At 30.3% G+C, this 13273-nt stretch overlaps 1 protein-coding gene across 1 annotated transcript in view; it reads left to right on the top strand.

Moving 5' to 3' along the window:
• LOC107448796 (protein FAM151B-like) overlaps positions 1-13066 on the top strand; it is a 40504-nt gene extending 27438 nt beyond the window's left edge. Inside the window, exons 3-6 of the mRNA XM_016064136.5 lie at positions 7211-7325; positions 9532-9749; positions 10737-10909; positions 12069-13066. Of these exons, the coding sequence (XP_015919622.1) occupies positions 7211-7325; positions 9532-9749; positions 10737-10909; positions 12069-12354 (792 nt within the window). The 3' untranslated portion in view covers positions 12355-13066. The remainder of the gene's footprint in view (positions 1-7210; positions 7326-9531; positions 9750-10736; positions 10910-12068) is intronic.
• The last annotated feature ends 207 nt before the right edge of the window (positions 13067-13273 follow it).

Below are 13273 nucleotides of genomic sequence, written 5' to 3'. Positions count from 1 at the left end.
TATCAAAATTTTATATAGGACTCTTTTTTTATGTTTGAAGGAACATTAAATATTACTGTCAGATTTTTATCAAGTTGTACAAAACAGAAGTATTGAATTTACAAATTAAAATAAGAAGTAGATTTTTAAAAATAGTTAAGTGCATATTAAAAAATTCTGACTACAATAAATTTAATGTGCACCTATGTATTAAACAATTAATGAGCAACAGATATCTAATTGTTAAGATATAAAACTTTAAAAAGGTTGGTATTAAAAATTACATAGTAGCACACAAAATGTTCAATGAGAGAGTTGAGGTTTGTCTGCTGCAATCACCAAACAATAGATATTTACATTTTATATTTAAAATTTACAAATGTAAGTAATTTCGTCCAAAATGAGTGGTTTCAAAAAGTTAAATTGGAAAATTTCTTCGAGAAAATTTCTGATACGCGCAATCTAAATTATATTCAGAAAATACAAAAAAATAAAAAGGAGCAAGATGCACGATTATTTTTGTATTTGAATAAATATTTTCTTGGATGCAAAACCTGAGAAATAAATTTTTTTGCACCGTTGGTATGTTAAATTTCACAGAAACGAAGAAATTAGTTTTTTTTTTTTTTTTTTTTTTTTTTTTTTAACGAGGAAAGTATTTTAAACCCATATAGATTTTTTGCGAAAATTGACCGCAAAAAAATTACAACTAATATATTTTAGTTCGCGAGCCGCAAGAAAAGGCTTCGCGCGCAGGATGTGAACCGCTGGCTGCCAGTTGGTAACCCCTGTTATATCAGGTTGATATTGACATTTTTGCATTCATAAAAATATCGCTTATTCATATGATTTTTAATGCAAGTTATCTGCTTACTTTCATTATTTTTTTTTAAATTTTTTTAGTAAAACCGGAATTTAAAACCTATTTGGGTAATCTCAAAACTTCTTAGGTAACTTATATAAAAAAATTTCAAAGTTATGAAAGAAAAAAAAAATATGGAAGGAAAAAAAGATGGCGAAACCATTATTTTGAAAAATATTTAAATTAAGCATTATATATCATAAATTCGGATCATATAAGACAATTATGCTCAGTTTTTTTTTTATGATACCTTAATATACCTGAAAACTAAATTAACTTGCTATACCTAATTGGTTGCTATACATTAAAACTAAAGTTTTGATTTTATGATAAGTATCTAAAACTAATGTTTCCTTCAACGAACTTATTTCTACATTAACGACAAAAGTTCCTCACCATGTCTCCATAGCGCTTGGAAATGCATTTTACCCTGATTCGCCCCTCTCGGCCACTGTGGTTTTTCTTGTTTTTTTTCCATCTTTTTTTCTCTCTTAGCTATTGCGCTTTTTTTCTAGTTTTGTTTCTCACCTTTATTTTTCCATCTTTCATTGTCAACTTTTCGTTTAATATTTCAAATCACTTTTGTTTCTTCTCATTCACGTTCTGGCAAGCCTTGAAAATGGGCGTCTGTTTTTTAGCTCTTGAATACTTGTCTATTTATATATTTTCGGAGCGAATGAAATTTTAGATCAGATAATAATATTTTCTTCCTTAGATGCTGTGAACATTGCTTAAAATGTATAGTTTTCAGAAAAACAGAACTATTCTAAACTTAATCATCATCATCATCATAGTTGGCCACACAGCCCAATGTGAGCCAATGCCTTCCTCTGAAGTTTTCGCCATGACGACTTTATCTTTGATCTCCAAAACTTAATAAAATAAATAAAAAACGGGGAGATTGGTTTAATGTTATTATATTTTTTGTATGACTGAGAAAAATAGTTATTTCTTTCATTTTATTACATTCAAACCAAATTATGAATAGTTTATACATAGTGTGAGACACTTTCAATTCCAGAAATTATTTTTAATTCTAGTATTTTTTTAAAATTGGATTTACGAAAAAGCAATGCTTAAAGCTAAGTTAAAAACTATTCCTTTTAGTTAAAAAAGACTAATCCTCTTACTCTATTACGTTTCAAAATTAGTTAAATTTGAAGAATAATTATTATTTTTGAAATGTGGCGTTAATTTTGAAAGTGGAATAAATTCATTAGGAAAGTGATAAAAGGTCCAGGCTTTTAAGGGTTAGTGTTTGAATTGATTTAAAAATATTGGCAAAGGTTAATCAATTTGGGCAATGATTTATCTCTATAATTTTTTGAATCTAGATTTTAATGAAACATGAAAATGCAACAATGATAATTAAAATTGTGAAAAAATAATAAATTAACGACTTTTTAGCTGCAAATGAACTTATTCCACTTTCAAAAATAACTTCGAATATTCGTATTGTAAAAGTTTCCTAAAACTGCTATAAATAATTTAATTCTTATCTCTGCTATAATTTATTCAACAGGAAAGGAAAATTTAAAAAAAACACTTAAAACTCCAAATTATTTGATGAAATTTGAGCTTATTCCACTAAAAAAATAAATAAAAAATTTGCCCCAGATGAAGACTCAGAAAAGAACAAAGGTTATTACTCTTTTGCACCGGATTTCGCTCTCATCTCGAACTTGTTTTTCTTACTGACCTTAATATATATATTTCTATGCATGCTTTTCCATTATATAGATTTGTTCATGCATTCATTTCTCTGCATTGCAACAGAAAATTGACTTCCTTTTGTGAGTGATATGTTTAAAAACTAAAAGGAAGAAAAATCGTTTGGTTTTATAATTAATGGTGCAGGTGATTGATTATCGAACTGAATATCTTAAAAAGCTAGTTTTATTTCTTTTTCTAATCAATAATTCCGGTTGTAAATTTTAATTTTATTTAATTTTACAAAATTTTTCCTAATAATTAGATACGTATTCAAAATACTAGAACGTATTTCCGAAATAAAAGGAAAACACTATTTGTTTTTATAATTAACGGTGCAGACGATTGACTATCGAACTGTAATCTAAAATGCTATCTTAATTTATTCGCTACCAAACAACTTTACTGATTATTATTTTATGCAAATAAGTATATAGTAAAAGAATTATTTCATCCAAAGCACATGATAGAATTACACTTAAACAATATTTTTTAAGATATTCATTTTGAAATTCTGAAAATTTAGCAGTTGAAAATTAATTTTTAGGTATACCCATGGAATTGACTACACATTGAACTTGTGACTTCAACAAATGTAATTGGATTGAAATAGGCGATTCAATGATTGACTGATTGGTAGCCTTCGTGTAGCCTGCGGCGAAAGTCAGGTTAAGTTTACCAACATAATCAAAGCCTTCCTACATAATCATTTAGTATCAACCTAGCTCTATGACGGAAAAGCAATATTCTCTTTTTTTTCCCTCACGTCGTACCGATAGGCCACAATTTCACCTGGGCCATGCTTGTTTTGCTTGTAGCGACATGTATCTTTCAACATAGGCTAGAGTTTGCTTATTTTATGTAGCAAACTGCTTGTACCATATAAAAAATAAACAGTAGATGTGGTAAAGAAATAGAAAATCTTTTCCAATAAAGAGCAAGGTTCATTAATATTGCTAGAAGGCTTTGGCTAAAACGGTAAATGTAATGTGGCTTTTCATCGAGGCTGCCCGAATTCTACCAATTAACAAAACAAAAAATGTTAGAAAGCAATTTTACTGTCATTTTCTGAGAGAATTGATGGACCAAGTCAAGTGGGATTATTCATCAGATTAATGCCTCCATTTACGTTGCAAAATCACTTTGTTTCTGCTTTTCTATAAAAGAAAATGAATGCCATGCCCTTTCCTCCTGTCTCATACCTTGACTTTATTCCGAGGGCACTTCTTTCTTTATACATATTTGATTTTTTTCTCCTGCCCAAGTGGGGCAGAAAGCTACTCCTTGTAAATCTGTATTTTTTTATACACTTTATTAATATATATAAATTTCGCTCGCAATGCTTTTCTTTGTATCCAGTTACGACACAAAAATGTTGTATTTATTTCATTTACCGTATCGTAGTTAAAACCATTTTTTAAAATTGAAATTTGAAATTGTGACTTGGGGTTACAACATAATAATAATAAAATCAAAACTAACTTTCAAAACAGTTCTACGAAAAAATTAGCCAATAATGATCATATGAGACGAACCTAATCTGAATTGAAGCTACTCACTTGTTCCCTTCACCTGAGGAAGTATTTAAAAAAAAAATAACGCCTATCTTACATTAGACCTATCGCACAAACAAATTGGCTTTCATATTTCACGAAGAAAAAAAAAACAATTGAACTAAATCCATGAATATGAGTAGTCTCTACTCATATTCATTTAGTTAATGAGGAGCTTCAATTTTCATCATGCCCATCAACAGAGCTGTTTGCTGCTCTCGTGTACGATTGGGTACTTGCAACTTGAGAAGAAGTGAAGTAATGACGCCTTTGCCCACCCATGTGATTTAAATCAGATTTAATTGGGTTATAAGCTACGCCACGCATGTGTTGAACCTGATTGGCTTCTGAAACGACAAATGCTATGCTTTACCTACGATGACGTCACTCGCAGGTCTCCAATTTCCTAAGAGCAATTTCGAAAGCTACTTGAATCTCAAAAAGTAAACATGTTTCTCCGTAGCTTTATGGTAAAAAAATAATTTTTTTTTTCTGCACTCTTACTATTTGTGGTAAATTGGAAGTTGAAAGAAAAATCACTCTCATATTTCCTATTTCTAACTTACTTTTTTTTCTTTTTTCATGAAATATTTTATTTAATCTAGAATAGTAATAGGGAATGAAGCAGTAATTTTTAAACTTCTTTTTACATCATCAAATATGTAGACATAGCAAGTTATAGAAAAAGACTTAAGATAAAGATTGTAGAAAATAGGTTATTACGATGCAAGTTTCTTGCAAGCCCAAATTTAACAACGCAATTCCATTTCGAATAGAAACCATTTTAAAGTAGTCATAGAAAGGGCATTAAAATTCAAACATGCTCGCTGAACTTTAATAAGATTTTACAATTTATAAACCTATATGAAAATAACAAAAATTTAATGTATTTTTTGAAAAGGTTGAGGCCATATTTAATTTGCCAAAGGGTATTAGTACAGAGAGACATACTTACCAACGTTTATTTTAATGGATCTCGTTTCTTTTCACCTTTTGAAAGCTCTATCGCAAAACATATGTGGTTTTATTAAGTCACAAATTATGAAATACAAAATGTATTTGTTAGCATTTTGTGATACAAGACAAGTAATATTGAAAGAAGGAAACTTTCAATTTACAGGAACACACAGTTACAGTTATTATTAAACAGTATTTAAAAATTTGTGTTGTTTTCTGCGAGAATTATTTCTGACTTTATAAATTAAAATAAAACAAATTTGGATTTAGCTGCTTTCAGCGCTTTTCTATTTTGATTTATTATTACTTTGGATGGTTGGTTGGTTCTAATGCCACTTGCCATACTAGCAAGCCAGCTTGGTGAAACCGAGCAGATTTAAGGCAGAGGGAGCGCTTCTAGTTTTTCAGTGGCGCCATCTATAACCAAGAATTCGACTTCTGCCACATCATACATCACACCTGTTTATAAGGTGAACCCATTCATTCATCCACAGATCGTAATTTTGACCTGAATTAGAGAACGATCGATCTCTAACCCAGTAGGGGAGAGTGGGGTCAATTGTAACAGGGTACGATTGTAACAGAGCAAAAATTTCGAGTGTCGGGTTCTAGATTTGGTTCCTAGGTGGCACACAAGGTGTATTTAATAAATCTACATGTACACCCCTAATGGCAACCATTTTTATGTACTTTTGAAAGAGTTACATCACAAAAGATATTTTCACGCCACGCAAGTACTTTTTTTGGTATTAGAATATTATATTGTAACAAAGTAATTTTGTTTAAACAAATAAAAATTAGTAACCGAATATGTAAGTGGACACCTTTAATTAACATTTCAATAAAAAAAAAGATTAGTTTTGCTAATTAACTAGCATTGTTTTTAACAAATGAAGCTGAAATGGCGTCTCGGGGACAATTGCAACAATAAGTAAAGGGACGATTGTAACAGCTGAAAATAAATAATCTTATGTTTACAAACCATTACTTAACTCTTTAAGAACCACCAATAGTTTCCTATATCATTTATATTATGTTGCATGTGCATTATTTTATTTGTCACCTTTCACAGCATAAATTAAAATTTTTAACCCCTTAAAGTTAAAAGTTTAACCCTTTAGGTTTCTGCTCATTATTATTTTTACTCCTAAAATATCACTACTATTTTGATCAATAAAAAAATATATCACAACTATGATAATATGTATAATTAACTATGTTTTAGTTGAATTTATGAACTGTTACAATTGACCCCGTAAGTGGGGACAATTGTAACAACTGCACGACTGTCAAAAATTGGTAATAACTAATATAATAATATTTAAAATCAGGTATTTATTTTTTTTTCTAGTAGAGGATAGTCTACTTTACTCGTCTGTCAATTAATACTAATAATATATTGGATTTTTTGTTAGTTAAAAATAGTTAAGTAAAAAATGTTACAATTGACCCCACTCTCCCCTACCCCCAGAGGTTTTGATTTGTTATAGGAACATGGAGGACTTTGCGACTCGACAGAATTTTTACGTGCATCAGTCACCAACTACACGGGGAGTCTTCAGCCGGCGGGGATCGAACCCACGAACTTTCGGTCATGGACGCAGCGCCCTACCGATCAGGCTAACCCGGCCTTTTTTTATTATTTCAAATGTTACTTACTTATTTTGTCTTTTTCTGAATTTGCAAATTAATTTCATTCTTTGATTAGATATCGTATTTTATTTCGATATAAAATTAACTATTTTCCTGCGAACTATAAAAACAAATCCATTCTTTGACCACGCGATACAAATTCCCATGATAAGTTTCACCCGTCTTATTTCACACATTTAAAGTCCTATTAAAGTTCGCATGTTACGTACAAATTTTTTTTCCCTCTGCAAATTTTAATACTCTAAGATTGCTATATATGAGATAATTTTGAAATAAAATAGTTCCATGCTATGTAGGAATAAGCACAATATTTTGCTTTTTTTGAAACTACATATTCTGTAACAAACTTATTGAATTATTTAATACAAAGAAATATGTTTGCCAGAATTGAGTCCAGAACAATAGACAACTAAAAATTAATGCATAAATGGATTGGCAAATAATCATTTTGCTCCTTTATAATTATGATAAACTAATATATATTTTTCTTTCACAGAATTCCATGCCTGCAGGATTGTTGGATTATTTTCCTGAAGCTAAAGGCGATGGACTCCGAGTGACGTGGGCTCGTGGCACAAACAGCAAACAACGACTAGCCAATGGACTTAGAAGTAAAAGCTTATAAGAATAATTAAAAAAAAAATGCTATTAAAAATTTGCATTTAGCTCGAAAATTGAAATAACTTTTAAGTGAAGTCCTGAAGGCTTCATTTGAATAGTCCTATACAACTAATTAAGAATAAATATATGGAGTTAATGTTTCTTTCCTGTTCATACAAGTCATTTATATCTTACAAGCCACTGGCGGTGACTAGTTGGTCCGAATATACGAACTCAACGCTTCGCAGTTTCACTTTGTCCTTCCCCTGCCAGAACTCACAGCTTCGCGGATCTCCGCTTGTTTCTGCTGCCCTCGACAGTGTTGTTCTAAATACTCGGCATTCGTATTTTAAGTGTGAATCAAAAAATTAGAATTCTTTCTCTGACTCGCTGCGTTCATCAGTAGGCCTAACCAACTACTACGGCTATTCTTGGCCATAGATGGCGCCACTGGAAAACAAGAACAATCGCACCCCCTCTGCCTAAACAGGCATACGTCAACAGCAACAACTACTACTGCATTAATTCATTCATCCATATGACAAGTACTTATTGCGGGTCAAATCTAGTCAATAATGTAGTTTAAGACAAAGAATATCGAGGCATCTTGCATCTTTTGATATAGTTTTAGTTCATCTATAAATAAAATAAATATAAAAACAATATGACTTATCTGATTTTTGATGTCAGTTGTTGAACAATTTTGGGTTTGAAGCAGATATTTGAACCTTTTTATCTTCTTTCAAAATCGTCTTTCGTGTAATTTCTCATCGGAATTGAGGTTTGTAATTCTCACCAAGAGTTAAAACTTTACATATACCTTACTTTGAGTGATTTATACAAATATCTTAAGTAGTATTTTTTAAAAAAATATTAACTTAAAAGTTTAAAAAACTTCTTCACGTGTGAATTGCTTTGACCTTATCATTGTAACTGATATCGAAAAGTAACCCTGTGCAGCAACCTGAAGCAATGAAAGATGGCTAAAAAATGGTTTTCGTTTACCAACTCTGTCAATTAAGTTTTTTTTATAGATAATATGTTTAAACAGTGTTTCTTAACTAAGAAACACGAAGTTCACCAAAAAAATATTTGCACATTAATGTTCTGCACGAGATTAAAGTAGTACCCCAAAATTAAGAACTTAAAGATACTATTATTGTTTTGGTTAAGTAATATTTGCTGGGAACCTGGAGAAGAATGTTTTTAATTAGAGATGAAATTAACAAAACATTACATGTTGATGATAAAATATTATCTTTAATGTTAATATTTTATCATAAACAACTTAATGTGTGCTTTTTAATAAATACATAATATTTTTTGAACAAAATGAGGTTATTTATATACATCAATGCTCATTTTCATATAAAATTAATTTACTTACATATGTCATTCCGAATTAAAATACGAGGGAAAAATTATTCTAATATGAAACAAATGTATTACATACTTTAATTATTGTGGTACATTTTTAAAAGAAAACCTCCAGATTATCTGAAATATAACTATCTATCTCTGAATCCATTTTCCGCAGATTGCAACATTAATTTTCTTGTCCGTTACGATTTCCGAGATTAATACATGAGCTAAAATCTAAACAAGAAACTGCGTTTGAATTGCGTGTATTTTTTTGAAATACAGGAGAATTAGCAAGCCCTATGATACATTAAGAAATACTGTTCCAACTAATGCTTATAGTTTCTTCATCAATTATCCACCCATGTTCAGTAGGATTAGGGAAATTTATTATGTTTTTGAAACACTAAGAACAAATGCATACTTGATAGTTCACTGTTTCAGTATGGTTCATTAAGGTTTCATAATTAGGTGATATAGCAAATTGGCCGAAACAATTTTTCCACTTGTCCCTTGCTTGACCTATTAGTAATCATAATGATGGCTAAAAGTTTTAAAACCTTCTAACATTGCGTAATTTGTCAAAAAAAAAAACTGCATTTATTTACTCTTGTGTTTACATTTTTAGAACAAAAAATTCAAATTTCTGTTTTTTCAGCTTTAATTTTTTTAGCTATTTTTTTCCTTTTGCTTCGAATATTTTCTTGTCTGTTTAATATACTTACAATGAAATAATTGAAAAAAAAGTGATATTTTTAAATGTATACGTATAATAACTCCAAGTGTGCTTAAACTTTTGTGTGGCACTATGTGTAAGTGAAGCAAACGATAAGTTACAGAGCAACATTCCATTTACAGGTCCAGCTAGCCTCGTGGAAGGTGATGTGAGTATGTCTTGCAATAGCAGGTATCCAGTACCCATAATGTCACAGTCAGCTTCTGTACCTAGTGATCTATTACTCGAGGAATGGCTGCAAGAAGTACTTCGGTATAACAACAAGGGTATCCAACTGGATTTTCAGTCCACGGAGGTGGTTGAGCCAGCATGTCGAGTTTTGGCAAGAGTGGCTGATCATGTAGGGGACATTTTTCTTATCTTTGATAAATGAATAAAAACTCACCATGTTTATTTAGGTTTTTGCAAAAATGGCTGTTTATTCTATGTCAAAACAATAATTTGTAACTTCTGCTAACTGATAACTTTACTTTTGACTTATAATCTGAAATTATATTCCATGCATATTGTTTTAAAGAAAAACAGTTATTATAAGAAGGGTTTCTATTTGATTCTATTTGAATCTTTATACCAAATGCTTAAAAACTTTTGATTTTTTATATCAATGAATTTTTTTCGGGATATAGTATACAAAATACTCATCAAGCAAAGTTTTCAAAAGACTGAGATATGTCTTAAGGGAATGCTCTGCAGCGCTTAGAGGCATTTTTTTTTTAAAAATAAAATCCCTCTACGTTGCCTTACAAATAAAAATAATTTACTATTTTTCATATGTACTCCATCTTTGTTAAGCAACGAACTTTTGTCTGAGAAGAAATTTTTCTCAAACACAATAGAATGTTCCTCTTCACCATGGTTCACTAAAAACGTTAAAAGCCATAAATTGAACTTGCTTCCTTACGAAAGTATTCTACAAGCTAACTACTAAAGAATTTTAAGTTCGAAAAAATAATTTAGAAAACGCACTTTTGAAAGTGCTTTAAGCGGAAGTATGGATCTTCTGATCTAGGACATCTGTTTCTTTATTGGTGATACATAATTGCCATAAATATTGCCTTTCAGTTTCGCATATAAACTCTGAAAACTATGTTTAGTGTAGTTCATCCTCTCCACTCCTGCAACATTCCATTTTAAATATATTTTTTCTTTTTAAATCCGTGATTACATTTAACACTTTGACCAAAATATTCTATTTCGCTTAAGATATTGTTAATGGACTCTCTGGTTCAAAACAGGAATTCGATGTAATGTATAACACACAAGATGTTGCTAGCTGTAAGCGTATCTCGAAGTTTTTTGTAATTTGTATTGCTTTTTGATCTTACAGCTACGTGGTCCGATTATTCTGAATGCTGATATTCAACTCGGACCCCACAGCTCTTCGAATGTGCCAGTGGACTCATGGACGTTCCTCACTCTATGCCGAACTCGATTTCCGCGGTCAATCATATCTATTGGGTGGACAACGGATATATTGCCATCTACCTATCTTAAAATAGGGTAAGAACTTGAAGAATCGTATAATATTTTGAAATTTTGTTTAACTTGTAGTATTAAAGCTATTTGAAATACTTTCCATAAAGCATGTATGATGTTTTCTTAAAAGTGTTAATATTTTGTTAGTATTCATTAATAGAAAATATTTTTACCGTTTTTATATCTCTCAAACAAAGTTAGTTTCATGAAGGTACAACTGAAATTCTATTATCTATATTATTGTTTAAGTAATAAATCGGGTTATTAAAATAACGAGCGATTAATAATAACGTTATTTGATGCATGTGATGAATAAATGTGTTTTCGAATGTTGTAATCGTGGATATTGTAATGAATAGTTATTCTAAAAGTAATGTTCTTAGCTATTTACAAAGCATAAAATTTATATTTTCTAAATTCAAACATTAACCTTCGGCTTGTAACAATCTTCCAAATTATGTTAAAAGATTCAGCACACACAAGAAAAAATTTTAAAGTTTCCTTACGTAACAAGACTTAACACGCTGATTTAACCTTTTGCTTATGGTGTATCATCTGTACCATCACATGTGGTCCACATGGTGTACCCGCCTTAAGCAAAAGTTTAATATTATTTTGAAATTAACATAACAAGTGTTGTAATTTGATATTTACTAGATAGCAAAATTTGATCGGTGCAAACAAATTACACACAGTTATTAAACATATAACATATTGATGTATGCATTTTTAATGCTCTGTCAATACATCAAAACTGTTTGAAATTAAAAAAAAAGAGAAAAATATTTTCAAACTTAAAACTAAAAATATTGTTTACGTAAAATGTTGGGAATATATATGAATCATTTGAAAAAGGAAATCATCATTTATTGTGTTGTTTCAAGGTCTATAGTTAAAAAAAAAACTTTGAGAATCACAAATCTAAATCTTATCACTCACAAATTTTAAGTTATGTACATTAAAAGTATAAAATTTCGAATGTTGTTGCACAGGATTAGGAATAAACTTGCTGAGCACTATGATTCAACCGTGAGTGTTGCAAATTTGTTCCATATTATGGACCATTATACATCAATATTTCTTAACAGAGATCTGCAAGAAACTTCAAAATTTCATAAACATTATTTGTAAATCTCGTCAATGTAAGTTATTCCTGATAACGCTCTACTTCATTCTGTAATAGGTATACCCGAGAACATGTTGATCGGATGATAGCTTTGGTGAAAGAGTACACACTGATGCAGCCTGTTATGTTTCCTGTCCATGCATCGCTCCTCAAGTATTCTATACCAGAAATGCAGAGATTGTTATTTCAAGTTCCTAATAGCTCGCTCTGTGTCTGGTCTACTAAAGCCAATCCCATCGAGTCCATAGACGAGTTGCTGGCCATCCGGAAATCCTTCAACATAGGGCAGGTTTTCTACAAACTGCCGGACGAACAGTTAGAATGCTTCTTCTCCAACACTTAAAAGAATTCAGTCTGTTTTTACATCCACAAAACCTTATTGACATTGTTTTATAAATGACTCTCATATTTAATAGAGTTCGATTTATGTGTTTTGCCTCTAAATAATATTGAGTCTTCGGTAACACTAGAAAGACGGAAGGAGGCAAAATTGTCACTCTTCAAGCCTTTGTGGAATTCACAAATATTGATAGACTTTTCTTTTTCGTTATTAGGTGTATTAACATACAGGGTTATTCATAATTCCCTCCGCATGTAAACGCCATTTTTTTTTACTACAACTGGCTTCAGTGGTACATGTTACTGCCATCTACCGGCAACTGCTTAAATTAAAACTTGAATACTTTTGAAATAATTTCATATGTTCTTTTTTGCCATATTCGTCTTCGCTTTTTTACTATAACGCTTCGAAACCCCGGAGGGAATTATGAATAACCCTGTATACCTAACAATAAAAATAATGATGCAAGTCTATCATTGTTTGTAAATCTCTTCAACCTTAAAAATTGGCTATTTTGCCCCTCCACCATTCTAGCTTTAATCTATCATGTGGCTTGCAATTGATTTATTTTTTTCTTGTATTGTATTTTTTCTTCTTCTCGATTTTAAGCTCTCATTTAAATTATCTTTAAATTTAGATTTAAAGTTGCATTCTTTTATGAATCAAATTAAATATTTTTGTAAATTAATTTCATTCTTTAGAAAATTTTAAGCAAAGGGGTCCATTTGAAAAATATGGTGTTTATAGAATATTGTTAGGATAGGGGTTTAGTCCTCCTAGTATGAAATTCACTTTTAGCTAATTTCGCCTCATCTCTTTAACTATTTAAGCGAGTCAAAAAAATTAATATAATTAAAATGATATAATTAAAATAATATAATTAAAATAATATAATTAAAATAATATAATAATTTAATATAAT

The sequence above is a fragment of the Parasteatoda tepidariorum genome, chromosome 7 (assembly GCF_982258835.1).
Source record: "Parasteatoda tepidariorum strain Cologne lab strain chromosome 7, Ptep-v5.0, whole genome shotgun sequence".
Lineage (NCBI taxonomy): Eukaryota > Metazoa > Arthropoda > Arachnida > Araneae > Theridiidae > Parasteatoda > Parasteatoda tepidariorum.
The sequence above is the reverse complement of the archived record's forward strand: the minus strand, read 5'-3'. Positions and strand labels throughout refer to the sequence as shown.